General features: G+C 35.5%; 2 protein-coding genes across 16 annotated transcripts in view; one reads left to right on the forward strand and one right to left on the reverse strand.

Moving 5' to 3' along the window:
• LOC143357303 (diacylglycerol kinase theta) overlaps positions 1-17,109 on the forward strand; it is a 90,804-nt gene that overhangs the window by 7,369 nt on the left and 66,326 nt on the right. For all 15 annotated transcript variants that reach the window (XM_076793711.1, XM_076793700.1, XM_076793710.1 and 12 more), the window contains exon 2: positions 14,195-14,274. In XM_076793711.1, the coding sequence (XP_076649826.1) occupies positions 14,195-14,274 (80 nt within the window). The remainder of the gene's footprint in view (positions 1-14,194; positions 14,275-17,109) is intronic.
• Positions 9,762-10,844, reverse strand: LOC143357313 (uncharacterized). Its single transcript, XM_076793731.1, has 2 exons — positions 10,425-10,844; positions 9,762-10,097 (listed from the first exon to the last, which is right to left on the reverse strand). The coding sequence occupies exons 1-2, from the start codon at positions 10,457-10,459 to the stop codon at positions 9,815-9,817; spliced, it is 318 nt and encodes a 105-aa protein (XP_076649846.1). The 5' UTR covers positions 10,460-10,844; the 3' UTR covers positions 9,762-9,814.

A 17,109-nucleotide genomic window follows, 5' to 3' on the forward strand; every position in this document is an offset into this window, starting at 1 on the left:
TTTTACGGAGATATACGCATGGTAAATAACCCTTTTTTCTCTCCTGGAAATTCATCAGTTTTCAGTGCGATAGTTATGTAATTATTCCGCCTATAATTGAATACTTAGGGACCTACAAGTCATATGGGTTATTGCAAATAGCTTAAACTATTAACTGGCAAAAAAAAATTTTTCGAAAAAAGTTCTTTAACATTAAATAATATGGACTACCTGAAGCCTCTTTGCGGTACCTTAATTTTTTATTTATGGAGGAATACAAAAAATCTTTTGAAAGACTTCGATCTGGCTCTACTAATCGTTTTGGCAAGGTGTAATATTGACCTAACTTTGTGTAAATAATCTCGAGGCCCTTCGTGACCCCTTCGCCGCAATTTATGTTTAAATATCAACTTTCAGAATTTCCAAGAATGAATCGCGCGGAAGTTACGGTTATTTGATGTTTCGGGTGAAATTTTTTAAGGATATATCATAAACAATAAAGAAAAATGTGAAATAGTTAGTTAGAATTAATTCTTTAAATAAAAAAATTTTTGTGTGTAATGTGTGGTTAGTGTCGTTTGTGTGTTTTTAGTGGTGTAATCCGTTTTCATAACATTATCCGATAATAAAGTGCAACAATAGAATGTCTGGATTTTTGCATCTATCAGTTCAAGATGTTACATACCTTCAGTGGAGGTGAAAATTGATGTTTTAAGTGAAATTTTTAAGGGATATATCTTAAGTAATAAAGAAACATATAAAATTCATATGTATAAAAAATATTTAATAACAATTTTTTATGTTAAATAAACAAAGTTTTCTATCAGTGGACTACTGTCGCAAAAATGCAACAGATATTTTTTGACAGTGGTCCAATGAGCGCTATAAAAATAATTTATGTAAGATAAAAAAATTGTTATTGAATATTTTTTATACATAAAGAATTAATAAATCACATGCATATCACATTTTTCTTTATTATTTAGCAATATTCCTAAAAAAATTCACGTAAAACATCAAATAACCGTAATTTCCGTACGATTCATTCTTGGAAATTCTGAAAGTTGATATTTAAATTTAAACTGTGGTCAAGGGGTATCGAAGGGTGTCGAGATTTTTTACACAAAGTTAATTGAATATTATACCTTGCCAAAACGATCAGGCCTAAATCTGTTAAAGGATTTGTTGTATGCTTTCATAAATAAAAAATGAGCAGAAACAGATATTTCCGACTAGATCATCTTACTTAATGTTTAACAACTTTAAACAAAATTTTTTTTTTCCAAATAAGCGTTGTACATGTGGCAATTTTTCCACAAATTTTCAAACTAATTCGTTGTATAACTTCGCTTTTACACATTTTTTGCCGCATTTTGACCATTTGGCACGGCGACGCGCGGCGGGGCGACAAAAAGTTGATTGACCATGTGCTTCAAGTAAATTCGCAAATAGACACGGACGAACCCATTGGCCGTTCCGTTACGACGGGATTGCACGAATATTCGGAATATTTCTAGACTAGATATCTTAATTTTAGCATTCGCGGGATATCGAGGCGCGATCGATCTGAAGCGACGATTCCACAGATCCCAATAGATCCTCGGATCCCCGACGACGACCAAGTTGCAATCTGATCTGCCACGGTGTGTTGTTCGACTCCCGTTTCGCTGTAACATTAAGCCCAGTAATTTCCGTTTGGCACAAAAGATTTTGCCAACCCTTCTCGGTTACGCTTCTCTGAAATAGTTGCGCGAAAGATTAGATCACACTGCACCGAATTATACTTTACATTTCAAATCAGAAAGTTTGTCATTCGTAATTCCACGGTATGAAGAAATAGATGTTACAATAAATAAAAGATGGCTGAATGTCCACGGTGAGAAACGTGTGTACGATGATTCATACGAATATCATGAGTTATACCAGAAGATTTTTTGTTTAATTTATGTTTAGATATCGAATGTGCAAAAATTTCATCAGTAGATTTTATGCGTTTATGAGAAAAAATGAGCTGGTGAAACGCAAAAAAAGGGATTTATGTATTTTACCGGTACATTATTTAGAGCCTATTCAAATTATTAAGAGAAGAAATCAATATTTGTGTACCTTCCCTTTCGTGTAATTGATGCAGACTTTTTTTTATTTTACATAAAAATCCGCAGTCCGGCCATTAAATATATTAATTTTTTACACAAAATTAGTTGAGTAATTAGTAGGCTGCGGATTTTATGCAAGTCAAAATATTTTTGCATTATTTTATATTATTAAAACTATTAAGCAAAGCAATAGATTTTTACTTAACTCCTATTGTTTACAATTGATGCAGAAAATTTTTATTTTCCATGAAAATCCACAGTCCAGCGATTAGTAAACTGAGGATCTTTATGCAAAATATATAGGTGTAATTTAAATAAACGAAAGTTAAATAGAAGGAATTAAACAAAAAGAATTCATTTCTCGTGTTATCTACATATATATGTATTGTGCGAACTATATATTTTCTTGTATTTCTCATGTTTATATTTGATGCAAATGTATAAGTACAGTCTGGTGATTAGCAAGAATTATCACGACAATATTGTATAATTTGAATAGGCTGAAGTTAAATAAAAGTTGTAATAACATAACTTTCTTAAGGAAAAGCTTCCACGAAAACTGTGCCATTATTAGACAGCGGATCTTTATGCAAAATAAAAATTTTCTGCATTATTTACGAGGTACTGACATCAAATGAAAATTTCTTTATACCTTTAATAATTTTAATACGTTATAATTTTAATAGTTTATCGGTAATATATTGTATATACTCTTAAATTCCGTTCATGCTTCTACTGTTTCATGTTTCACTTATCATTTTAGTCTACTTGTTGATGATAATAGTAATTAAATGAAATCGATCCTACATTTTGCTAAACTGTACAGTATTAATTACTGTAAAATTGTAAACAATGTCATGCGGTGTTTGTATGAAAACTAAGAGAAAGTTGAAAATTGAGAGAAAGCAAATCACTCGAAAATTAAGAAGAAGAAGAACTAGAGAAATTGCTCGATGCAAAATAATTTTATTTCTGACTAATATTCAAACCGAAACAAGTTAATAACTTATAATTCTACAATTAATAAATAACTTTTAATTCAATAATCGCCATCTTAATTCTAATTTAATCTATTATTCTATTCGTTGAAAAATCCTCCTTTGGCATTCATTACAGCTTTCGTTAATGTTGGCATTCGTCGTATTAATTTTTTTATTTTTTCATAAACGATTTATTTAGATCTTAAGAAAATTAAACATTAGTGACTTATTATTTGGTAAATGAGTAGAGAGATGGCAATATACACGCATTTAATACCATGATTATTTATAAAAAAACTTTTTAACAAAGTGTCCGTAGTTCAATGAGATACATTGTTCCAAGAAAAGAAGGATTGTTGTTTGCAGGGTTAGTCATTGGAATTTTGTTTTCGATAGTCCTCCTTTCTCTTCCTATTCCTATTCTTCCTTTTAAATATATATGTTTGAACATACAGGTTGGTCCGATTAAGTAAGGCCACCTAAATATCTCTTCAGGTTATTGTGATGCAACAAATATTTGTTACACAATGTGCATGGTGTCAATGGACCAAATATCTGGTAAGAATATTTTTTTCAGAAGGTCATTGTTTCGGAAATATCAAGGTCATCGGTGTTTTTTGATTCATAACTACATTTTTTTATTGTATCGTGTAACTGAACGAAAAATATATTCAAATATGTATAATAACATGACCTTGATCTTCAGCCACGACTCCTGAACCTGTGAATGCGAAGAAAATATTTTTCATCACACTAAAAATATAGATCGGCAGATGTGTGTGTGTCTGTTAACTGTTAAAAGAACACTCACTTTCTCTTAATTTATCATCAGAGATGTTAAAAATGGTATCCTTCTACGGTGACACATTTCATGAAACGTGTAATGACCGACTGTACAGATCTTTCAATTGTTTCGGAATTAATATCAGTACAAGCTCTAACTATTAGGTTCTTTATGTGTCTGGTGAATACGGGGGCCATCTTACAACTCTAATGCGACCAATCCATCGATTTGGAAATTTTACATCCAAAATTTGTTTGACAAGATGTGTCGAATGAGCCGGACAACCGTCATGCTGATACCAAATTCTTAAACGGATGTTTAGTGGTAAATCTTGTACAAGTATTTGTGGCTCATTTTTCAAGAATGTTGCATACTTTTTTCCATTTAAAGTGCCGTTTATGAAACAAGGACCAATTATTTGATTATTTAAAATGTCACACCAGACGTTTACACTCTACATGTTTATTTACATTCACGCTCTCGATTGTAGAGTCTTGGTCAAAGCCTACGTTCTCGATGGACATCAGTTCTAGGTAAAACTTTAATTTTCGAAGATCAAGGTCATTTCAAGGTCATGTTATTATATATATCTGGATGTACTTTTCGATCAGTTACACTTTACACGACGCAATAAAAAAGAAATGTAGTTATGTATTAAAAAAGCCCGATGACCTTGATAACTCCGAAAAAAAAGACTTTCGGAAGACAATATTCTTGCCAGATATTTGGTCCACTGACCGTGCACGTTACATAACAAATATTTTTTGCATCACAATAACCTGAAGAGATATTTAGGTGGCCTTACTTAAACGGACCACCCTGTATATACGAATATTCAAAGTCGAATTTCGGGAACTTGGAGCAAGGTCGTTCAACTTATTAATAGTCGTTCTCCTCGCACCGCCAAAAAGAAATTTATGAAAAAAGCTTATGATGAAAACTGTAGAATAACAGAGCCCGCTTTCAAGGCTAACTGTATTTTTAGTAACCCGGAAATATAGGATACGAATTGGGGTCTTGTGTTTCTCTAACTGTTTCGATAATTGCTGAAATCGGTGACACGAAAAAAATCGATGGAGTTCCATTCTATCGGCGAAAGCTATGCGTTAAACGTTAATCATATAAACGTAACGATCCAGTATATTCAATGATACCGTTGCTGATAAAGCGAGGTGCTGCGAACGTATTGTCACATTTTGCATCGTTAACTTTTTAAATATATTCGAATTGCCTCGTTCTTTTTGATCAAATAATAAATACCTTTCTCTTTTTTTTACAAAAAAATGGCACATCTTTCATACGAGCTAAAACATTATAATACGCACAAAAATATTCCTTTCCACAGCATTTTAACGAATAATATTCTTTCAGTTGTGTATACAACAAACGATACTGAAATCTTTTACCCGTTTCATTTAACTTTCATTTTACTTGCAACGGAAAGTATCGGTAGCCTCCGCGTCATCGCGTTGCGTCGTCGTGTCTTATGCGTTTACAGTCTCTTCCAGTGTGTTAAACATACTAAAATGGTAACTTCGTTAAACCTCTCATAGTCGAGAAAGTTCATTAAAGCTTTTGTATTATTTTTAACTGGTTGAAATACTTAACGCAAAGTACAAATATCGATTTGACCTTGTGAATTAGTGCGTAAAAATCTGGATTTATATGCAGATTCAGTCTGCTCGCCGGTGAACTGGATTTCACGCATTTAAATCGCGTTGGGAATAAAGGACGCAATAAAGTGAAAATTTACCAAAACAGCGACCAAATGAAATTATCAGTTTTAGTTGGCTGGGTGACCGACGGGAACGAGTCCACGAGTAATAACTCGGCTCCGGTTTTTTTCTGAAATTATCTAGCGGCTTGCGTCGTTAAACAGCGCCAAAGTTTCAGTTGTCAATTATTTTCGTTCTCTCGATTTTGTCCCAAGTGTTGTATTATGAATAGTGTACGTATGGTACATTTCCCGCGTGCATTCGACGGGTCGTTATTGTCAGCGTAAGATAACAAACAGATCGTAAACTTTACAATTGAGTGCGAACTCTGAAAGCCAGGAATCGCCGTGCGAACTGATGCTGGACTTCCGTTGAAAACTTTGTGACTGACTGTCACACTACAATAGATCCCCCCTTCTCGATGCACTGAATAAATACACTGGCCACAAGTAAGTAGAAAATCCCATTCGTGGAAAGTGAACCATGTTACAATCATTTCTACGCGAACAATGAAACAGCACATTCGTTCGTACCTACTTACAGTGATATTCTCGTTTATCGTCCTGTCTTCTTACTGGACTGCAGGTTTTATGCATTTATAGCAAGTGAGTGTGATTTGAAACAGTAGAAAGATGAAAAACATTTACGAATGTCAATACATTTCTCACGACTTAATAAAACCACCGAAGAGAGAAATAAATTCATATTTGGTTCCTACGACTTGCAGTTAATGCAAACAATTTTTATTTTGCATCGAGAGCTTCTGTCCACTTATTACTAGATGACTTATTACTTGATTTTATGCATTTATAAGAAAATTACTTGGTCAAATACAAAGCTGAAAAGTCATCAGAAAAATTTAAGGATACTGTTATATTGTTTTCGAATTTTTAAGATGATTAAAAAAGAAAATACATTTTTCTTACTTTTTGATTTCTTACAATTAACGTACAATAATTTTATTTTGCATACAGATCCGCATCCAGCGGACAGAAAAAGCAAGCTTTGACCATTTTTCTCTTAAAACTGCTATTTTTGTCTCAACTGAGACTGATTAATACGTAAAAGTTAGAAGAATTTTTCTTTTAAAATTACATTTTTAAAGAGAAATAAACTCCTAGAATAACGGTAATTAGCAAAAGAATTAAAAATTAGAAATAAAATCTTAATAAAATGCTCGTGCTTACAGTAGTTATTGTGAAGAGTACTTCACAATTTGTTATATAGAAATGCTTATTAATTATGGAGTCGTCAGAAGTTTTTATTTATGACAAAAGTGAGTAGGCGTAATTTAAGATAGCAAAAACATTGGTAATTTAAAATAGCAAAAACAAAAATTCACCCATTTTCTATTTCCAGATATTGTAAAATCTTTCATATCTTTCGGTTTGTATTGTAAGACGCATTTCTTCGAAATGGTTGATTTAAAATACTGGAATCTTTCGTGCAACCATTTCTGAGGAACACGTGAAAGTTAACCCTAGAATGGCTGTTTGGGTCCATTTTGATCCAGAGTATCAAAATCGTAATTCAATTTCTCAGTTTTTGGCGAATTAATTAGCAGTAGGAACAATAGGAAGATTAACATGCCCACAAGAAGTACCTACAAATGTTTTTAAACATTGATAAATAAAGCAGCGAATGTTATTTAGTTATAAGAATGGCCGTTGTTCGAGAGTTAATTGCTGACAATTTGTTTAACCGTAGAGCACTGAAGAAAATATTACGTTGTTAAAAACGTAACAACGTGAAGAAAGAGCTTCGTTTGTTCCTGAGCAACTTTTTTAACTTTATGTATCGTGTATTTTTACGTTTTCTATAAATACATGAAACAATCAATAATTTTCAGGATTGAGCTGCAAGAATATATTGTTCTTTAGAAGATTTTACTGACTTTATGCTACTAATAGCATCGGCGACGTGTATGAATTTCTCTGCCTATATAATGTCACTGTAATTTACAGAGACGAACGGCGATGCAACAACACATTACTTCACACGACGCGAAGCGTTCTTATTATAACGTTACATTTTCCGATCAACCCCGTGTAATAGTACGTTTAATGGAATATCGATACGAACCAATATATGTTCTAAAAGATTTTGCAACTCATATCTGCTATTAATATTAGTGGAAACTAAAGGGTTCGTAAATAACACGTTAAGCGTCAATAAATCGATAATTAGGTCGGAAATAACAAGAAAGACAAGCTAATGGTAAGAGTAATTATACGAGGAATTTTTCTCCGAACAAATAACGTTCATAGACGCGCGTTCAACGCAATTGTTATAATTTCTAATACAGAATTTTTAGTAATTCACCTCTTCATTTCTTTCTATCCCCATTAAAACTCTATTATCACAAATAATTACATACAGATCATATTTCGTTCACATAATACAGTGAATCCGGAATATACGTCGCCGAGAGTTCTGAATTAGACGTCGTCGAATTATCCCCACTACCGCGAGGTATACTCCATGAAGGGCGAGAGACGCCACCGCCCAGGAGTGTGAACATAACACGGGTCGGGTATATCGGTGTGAAACCAGGAGACCACTACTCATCCAATGAGAAAACTTCTTTATTTTTCATTATTTTTTTATGGTACTTTCATCAACAGATTCGTGGCATTTTTTTTAATGAAAATGATACTAAATATGACATAATTCCGATGATATTTACTTGTGTAATGAACGATGAAAGTTACTTCCCATTACAATCATATTAACGGAAAACTAATATAAATATGATCCGAATTGTATCGTGTTTGATATCATTTTAATCAGAAAAATTCAACAAATATATTGGTGAAAATCTCGTAAATAAATAATTCATAATAAAAAAGTTTAACTTTGATTTAAAGGTCTGAAGCTCACGCTAGTCTTTCATCTTTCTCTCCGCGTCTCTTCCTTTCCCATACGCTGCCCTTCTTTGACCGAAACTTTAATCGTTCGTTACATAAGTAATTATCATCGGAATCGTATCATATTTGGTTTCATTTTAATCAAAGAAATGCCACGAACATGTTGGTGAAAGTTCCATAAAAAAATAATAAAAAAATAATAAAAAATAAAGAAGTTCTCGAGCTTCGCTGTCCTTTTCTATGTTCGGCACTGCATCAAAGAATAACAGTCTTGTCGGCAGCATTTCCCCTCTGAGACTTCGACAGATAATTCGTAGGAAATACGAATAACGACGTGTTCACCGACCGCGGCGAGCTATAAATGGCGGTAGACTATCGCTGTCCTTTTTTACGTTCGGAACTTCATCAAAGAATAGTGTTCCGACCTCGACAAGACCCGGGCTGCTGACATATAACGCGGATTCACTGTAGTTCTATCTAATTACATTCTATTAAAATGTTAATCAAATATTTGTCACGATTATGCAATTAGCTGCAGTATAGTTTAAAAGCTGCACAGGGTTTCACGCTCTGATTAAAGGGGCTTAAAATAAATGAATCAAACTTTGTTTGAGTGTACCCAAATTAGCGTTCGCTCGAATAAGTATACTATACAATTTTTTCCACGTTCTTTCATTGATTGTTTTGCAACGAATCGATATTTGACAATTTGTACGTACAGTTTAGATTCTGAATTCTTCTTGAACCGTCAATCTTATTTGTTAGTCTCCAATAATCTTCTCAACTTTATATTCATTGCAATGTCACAATTTCTGAAAATTTTTTTCTCCAGCCAAAGAATCAAGGTTGTTTCTTGGAATTTAAATGATAATTGATATACCGACCTGGATCTACTGTTATGCCGCAGGAAGGGGTAGATGAAGAGTATCCTCGAATAAACTCCAAACTCTTCCAGCACAACTTAGGTTTATTTGGGAATAGGTCGCCAAGCAAGAATACAAGCGATTTTGTACACGACGAATAACTTTATAACAAACGAGTCGACTGACGGGCTACTTGTAGCTTCTTCTCTGTCTCTGTCTCTGTCTCTGTCCGCGCCCTTTCGCAGGGCCTTATATAAGAGTACAACTATAGAAGTTTGGTGGGGATGGATGACACTAGCCCTTAGAGATAGGGAATGACGTGGAGGTCGGAGTTTTCGCAGGGTTGGACTTTAACATGAAATCTCTGTACCGGTGAGTAATTTTGCCTTAGTCTAGTAGATGAGAAAGCCCGTGAGTTCTGACTCATCTATTTGTCTGACTTATCTATAGAGAATAGATAAGTCCGGTAGTCTCGCATAACATCCCCTTCCTTATTTTAAAAGAATATACCTTGGTAAGGTATGTTCTTTTTACAAGATTGGTTTGAGTACGGTTTTACGCTTTGACGGTTTTACATAAATTGGTACGGGTTCGTCGCTAACTTCCTCGACAGTGAATGCTTGCTCATTTTGAGGTTTTGATGTGAACCTGACAGAATACTGAGGTGACGGTGTCGTTACATTTTCGTTATAAACGTGGGTACCTCCTGTATTGAAACAGTTTACATACTGATTGCAAGGTTTGAAGCATAAACTTATGAGTTTCCAGACTTTTAATTTGCATAATACATATAATAGAGCTAGTAGGATTAAACTAACGTTGATAATTTTAAGTGTGGTCCAGATGGTTTCGGTTCGCGTCGCGCTTCTTACGTGCGTGGCTATGTTATTTGCGTCTCTAGATATTTCGTCCAATGATTTGGAATAAATTTGCAAGTGCTCTGGAGAGATTATAACATCAGAGATTAAAGGTATTTGTGCAAAATCCAGAATGGTGTTGTTTAATTTAGGAATCGTCATGTCGGTTGTACCTAAAGATATGTGATGAATTAAAATATCTTCTTCTTCTTTACACGTTTAGAGTAAAGTTGTATCCAGATGGGATTTAGAATTTTGATGATGGATATTTGATATTTCCTACTTTCTGGGAATATATGAATTGCTTGCGCTATACATTGGTCTTGAAATGATGAAGTGAGAACTGGAGTCGTTCTTTCACAAATTCGGATTTTCTCGAAGATTTTACATTTGTGAATATCCATAGACTCGACAGGGCTGTAGTATTTAGTTGTGCTGTCTAGTAGTATATATCGAACAGTTATGCTAACTACATACATTAGTTTGTCCCGAATAAGGGGGATTGGTACTAGTTGATAAAGGTTATATTGTTCTGGTTCAAGAATTGGAATTTTCATTTCAAAGCAAAGTTGTGTATCATGTAAGACAAAAATATTAACTTCGATGACTCGTTGATATAGGAAGGCTGATTCTTTCGTGGCAGGAAATAGCATCCTTTCAGCTCCAAATTTGGATTCAATGCTTTTTAGAATTGTTACTAAGTCTACTGAATTTAGCAATGTGGGGTCCAATTTTCCTTGGATTCCATTGTTGATTAAACTTCTGAGTTTGTGCGTTAATTCCCCGTATTCAGTTACAAGTTCAGATAATAAAGTTGCTGTACTGAGTTGAATTTGTCGCTGTTCTATCTTATCTATAACCTGATAGATTGCTTCAGTGGTTACATTTATGAATGATTGAATTCTATCACGATAATTGGAAAAGTCTTTAACAATGCCTTTTACAATGGTTGTTTCTTTATCTAGGTGTACGGCTAAACTTTTACTATCTGTATAAAGTTTATCAAGTTCCGAATCGTAATATTCGGCGTCCTTTTGACTAAGGGTTCCGAATAATACATTGGCTAAATCTCCAATGGGATTCAACCAACCACGTTTTACATGTTTACTTCTATTAGGTAAAGTTATGCCTATACTGTATAACATACGCCATTTTTCATTAATATCGCGGTTAAAACGTTCGTGTAGGAGACGATAAGTTTGATTAATTACCGGATTTCTACTAAGTGCATCAGCGTTAGAATTCAAACATCCCTTTTTGTATTGAATCTCGTAATCATACTCTTCTAAAATGATCCTCCATCGCGTCTGCATGGCAGTTGGGTCTTTCATGTTATTTAGCCATTTCAGTGGCTGATGATCAGTAATTATAACGAACTTTCGACCATATGAGTAGGGGCGGAAGTGCTTTACACTCCAAACCATGGCAAGCATTTCGCGATCCGTGGTTGAATATTTTTGCTCAGCTTCGTTTAGGGTCCGACTTGCAAAGCTGATTGGTTTTTCTTTTCCGCTCTCATATTTTTGTGCCAGTACCGCTCCTAAAGCTTCACCGGAGGCATCAGTAGACAAAATGAATTGTCTTTTAAAATCTGGGTACATGAGTACACGATCTCCGCAAAGTTCTGTCTTCAGATGTTGAAAAGATTCCTCTTGTTGTTGCTTCCACTCGAACTTCCTGTCCTTTCTCAGGAGCGTATTCATTGGTTTAGCTAACTGCGAGAAATTTGGGATAAATCTCCGGTAATATCCTGCCAGTCCTAGGAACTGCTTGATATTCTTTTTATCCTTAGGGGTTGGAAATTCGGCCACAGCTCGAATTTTTTCAGGGTTAGGCTTGACACCATCCTTTGTAATAAGATGTCCTAAATATTGGAGTTCTGGTTTCAGATACTCACACTTATCCGGTTGCAGTTTCAATTCGCTATCTCGAAAGCGTTGGAATAACGTCCTCAGGCGTTTCTCCAATTCTTCCAGATTCTCCGCAAAGACGATAACATCATCTAGGTAGACGAAACAGATGTTTCCGATCAGACCCCTCAGTGCCCGGTCCATCATTCTCTGGAACGTTGCTGGAGCATTTTTCAAACCAAACGGCATGCGATTGTACTCGAAATGTCCAGACGGTGTAGAGAACGCTGTTTTCGCCTTATCCTGTTCTTTCATTCCAATTTGATGAAAACCGCTCGCTAAGTCAAATGCACAGAACCAGCGGGCTCGCCCAAGCTGATCCAGGATCTCCTCTATATTGGGTAGAGGGTATGCATCATGCTTAGTTTTCTCGTTAAGCGCTCTGAAATCTACTACAACACGCCATTTCTTCTTTTCACTGGCGTCTTGTTTTTTTGGAACCACCCAAAGTGGCGAGTTGTAAGGAGAAGTTGAATTACGAATGATTCCTTTGTCTAACATGTCGGTAACCTGTTCATTTATTACATCGAGATGCCCTGGGGGATAACGAAATTGTTTGGTATGCACTGGAAGCTCATCGGTAACAGGTATCGCATGTTCGGTTAAATTAGTCATGGGCAGCGCGTCGCTTGGGAGAAAAAATATATCTGCAAATTCTCTTGAGACTCGTCTCACTAAATCAATAGCCTTTGGATCGGTTAAATGCTCAACCCTTGTGTTGGAATCTAGTGCTTTGATTCTTTCCTCTGGTATTTGTAAATGTAAAACCCTGTGCATAGTACCCGTTAATTCTATTATCCTGTTTTTGGTATCAATTTTTGCTTCTTCTCGTTCTAAAAAGGGCATCCCTAGCAATCCATCTTCTTCTATCGGAAAGGAGTCAGGTACTATTGCTAAAATATGTTCACGATTTCCTACTGTAAGTTTAGCTTCTCTGGTTGAGACGACTTCTCTATCATCGATTCCATAAAAACGATTGATTCGCGCTCGTGTAGGTAAAACAACTGCTGCTGCTGCTTTTATTAAATTTATTCTCGCTCCTGTGTCTAGGAGGAATACTCGACTTGACCTGCTTTGTCCCATTCGGAGAGCGATTGTAAGGTTTCCTCGATTTGTAATTCCTCGGTCAGATCCCGTGGGTTTGTTGACTGTATAAACCTGTCTTGATTCTTTCGTTCTCCTGAGCAAAACGCGTTGTTCGTCCGTTGGCCGAAAGGAGCTGTCACTTTCATCATCTCTGATTCTAACGTTTACAGGTTCTAGTGGTACTGAAGTTTCCCCATGTCGTAGTTCGTCGATTTCTTTCCGTTGCTCTTCGCAGAGAGTCATTAATTTAAGACATTTTCTCAGTAGTTCAGCCATTTGTTGTTCAAGGCTGCTTCTAACAGGGCTCGCGGGTCGACTCATTTTCTCGAGAGTTTTATGAATAAAACTATGTAACGACTCGCTGCTATCACTTTCGGTGTGAATTTCTGATTTCGGGTTCCAATATGTGTGAAAAGGCATTCACTTACCCGAATAGAATTTTCATAATCGTCTTATATCCTTCCAGATTTCGTCTTGTCGCCTTGTTGACCTCGGTCTTCTTGCTGAATTGCGGCCTATCCCACCGCTGCCACCAAAAATTAGTCCTCTGTTATGCCGCAGGAAGGGGTAGATGAAGAGTATCCTCGAATAAACTCCAAACTCTTCCAGCACAACTTAGGTTTATTTGGGAATAGGTCGCCAAGCAAGAATACAAGCGATTTTGTACACGACGAATAACTTTATAACAAACGAGTCGACTGACGGGCTACTTGTAGCTTCTTCTCTGTCTCTGTCTCTGTCTCTGTCCGCGCCCTTTCGCAGGGCCTTATATAAGAGTACAACTATAGAAGTTTGGTGGGGATGGATGACACTAGCCCTTAGAGATAGGGAATGACGTGGAGGTCGGAGTTTTCGCAGGGTTGGACTTTAACATGAAATCTCTGTACCGGTGAGTAATTTTGCCTTAGTCTAGTAGATGAGAAAGCCCGTGAGTTCTGACTCATCTATTTGTCTGACTTATCTATAGAGAATAGATAAGTCCGGTAGTCTCGCATAACACTACGACGATCCACTGAATTACAGAGGTCCTAGTGAAATTCCTATTTTTTTCTTACAGTTTGCAACTTCGTGGTGCACGACCGCTGTCTCAAGGCCGTCGTCTCTCCCTGCTCCAGCATCGCGGCAAGCCTCATTAAGGTAAGAATACCCTCTGTTTCTGTTCTTGCCCCTTTTGTGCGACCGGAGATGAGCGAATTCTTACCAGCGACCTATATTTACGCACCGCTGAAGAATACTCTGCTGCATAGTGTCGCGGCTCCGTGGAAAATTCTCCTTACAATGCAATTAACTTCATTGCGGAGCTTATGCATCGACAATTATATTATATTTCCATACATTTTTTATCTCGGCCCTTACCTGTCGTTCTACGGCTGAACGCGAGATAACGTTAGATGGCGTAATCATTTACGGCGCAGTGTTGCGTAGATACACCTTCAAATTTAATCCTCGAACAGCGGAGTCCATTTTGCCTCAAAGCAACAAGCGTTCCATCTGAATTCGAATTTTTTTAGAACACACAGTCTGGGTTGGGTTAATTGTTATTTTAACACATTATCTACCGGTGATTATTCTATAAATTTTTGAAGTCTAGGGCTGAGGACTTTTTAATAGACTCTTCAACAGAAACTTTAACACTAAAGCTACCAAGCACACAACGTATAAAAGTGAAACGTCTTATAGAAGGGAGAAGATTGAATTATTATAATGAAAATCGTTCAAAGTTTAATTAATGTGCTTAAATAAAGAAGTCAATACAATAATTTCTTATGGAAGTAAGTTTAATGTTAATCATAAACCAACAATTCACTCTCAATAACGTAATCTAATAATGTCGTTTTGTAGATTATTGTGTAAAAGAAGATTTTTAAGCTTTCATTTGGTAAAGCACAATTATTGAAAAAAATTATTTGACTTCCGGTAGATAGTGTTAAAAGTATGTAAAAGAAAATTGGTATAGGGTCTAACAATTTGCATAGGGATATAAGAATTGAATGACCTTAGGATTCGAGTAGATTTAGCCATAGCTACTATACGTTACAAAAGTTCCATCTAAATTATAATTTTTTTAGCGTCCAGATTAAATTATGAGCTAATAATATCAGATCCAATGAGAGGGTATATGTTGATATTAAATAAATCAAATTCCAAAATGTATAAGAGACACCTGGAACGTGGAAGTTTGAATGGATCTAGTCATGGCTGCCATGAATTCACCAATAGCAAGGATTAACTAATTGGAAATATTTCCATTGTGATTAGACGACAGATGAAAATTGAAATACTTTATGACTACTTGAGGAGAGCAGAAATTGTATGGTAGCTTACTATTATTATTTAACTTAATATAATATAATTTAATGTATATGGATAATTATAATATAATACAATTTTTAATTAATATTAAAATAATAATAAAATAGAACATTAAGATTGTAAAAGTTTCTATTTTGTTAAACTCTATACAGAAACATTTATAATAAATATACAAACATGCACGTTATGATTATGGTTCAAAGATTCGATAAACTATAGTGAATTCTCGTCATAAGTCAGTTGCGCGGTTCTGGCAACTGACAATTAGACGAAATCTGAGGTTCTCGTCGAACGTTACATTTGAAATACACAGTGCACGGTGGATACCCAAGAGTCATTATCCGTCTCTAAGTCATAAACCTATGATTACTGACGAATAGTGACAAGAAGACTGAGAAAATGTCTTTCTCCGATACAATGTTGCACGTAGAAACGAATAGCGAAGCTCGAGAGCGGGGTATACCCCGAAGTGGTGTGGGTAGTTGCAATGGCTCCCAACCGCGAAGCTGGCGCTGACTTGCAACGGGAATTCACTGTATTCCGAAAATACAGAACTGAAGATATTATATTACAACCCAATCGTTAAGTTATTACGAAATAGAAAGCAGACGTAGTCTAGTATTTTCGGAGTCATACTTTTATAACAATCGCCTACCTTTCTTTTGTAAGTTTATATTTGTTGCGATATCGAATCGTTATGTATCATATAAAATTTATATTTGCCGTGCATCCAAAAAGTATTTTGAGAAATTATCAATCTCTAAACTGTGATCATTTTATTAAAAAAAAAAACAATACAACAATATATTTGGAGTCATTTTAAAACTTGAAGCTTCTGCTTTTGCAATACATCATTAACTTTTGTCTAAGATATTTTTGCATGATACAGCGACTGAAAAACCGAAGACTCTTTTTGGTTGAAAATGTTACACATTGAAATTTCTGTAAAAATATTAGAGAATTTGGTAATTATTTACAAAAGGGTAGTCCTCTTCAATTTTTATGAAATTTAAATATGTTGTACAGCTCGGCATTTTGAGAAACTTTTTCCTTTGTAAAAAATATTATGTCGGTCTTCGTTTTGTTTAGATATTCGCAAAAAACTGTTAGGATGACTTTAGCAAACTCCGACTTTTCCCAATGATCGAATTCGTCCTTTAGCACCCCCTTCCCAAGAAATCTAATCCGAAACCTAACCAAAATTCCTTTAAAAGCTCTACAAACCTAACCCTCCTTAGGGTAACAATGTAGAAAATGTGGTCCTCGCCGATTTTGATGAGCTTCAACTATGTTGTCTGGAATGTGATTCTGAACAACTTTTCCCTATACATGTTACCGTCGCTCGAACTTATTTTCCGAGATATTTGTAAAAAACTGTTAGGTCCACTACAGCGAATTCCGCCATTTTAAACAAATTTTGGTTGGGTCTGGGTTAGGTTTTGTGGAAGGGGGTTAAGTACGAGTTTGGTGATTTACAAAGGTTATTTACTACTCCCTGTAGTTAGTGACTATTCGTAATTTTTTGCAATTACAGTTTTCTTTCGATATAAGACGGTGGCACGGGTAGGTTATCGACCGTCCTTGAGTGGACCGAGGGTTTATGGGTCCCATAATGTTGCCCGGCAGACCATAAAATGGCCGGCCGTGCAGCGATATTTT

Source organism: Halictus rubicundus, chromosome 9, assembly GCF_050948215.1.
Source record: "Halictus rubicundus isolate RS-2024b chromosome 9, iyHalRubi1_principal, whole genome shotgun sequence".
Taxonomy (NCBI): domain Eukaryota; kingdom Metazoa; phylum Arthropoda; class Insecta; order Hymenoptera; family Halictidae; genus Halictus; species Halictus rubicundus.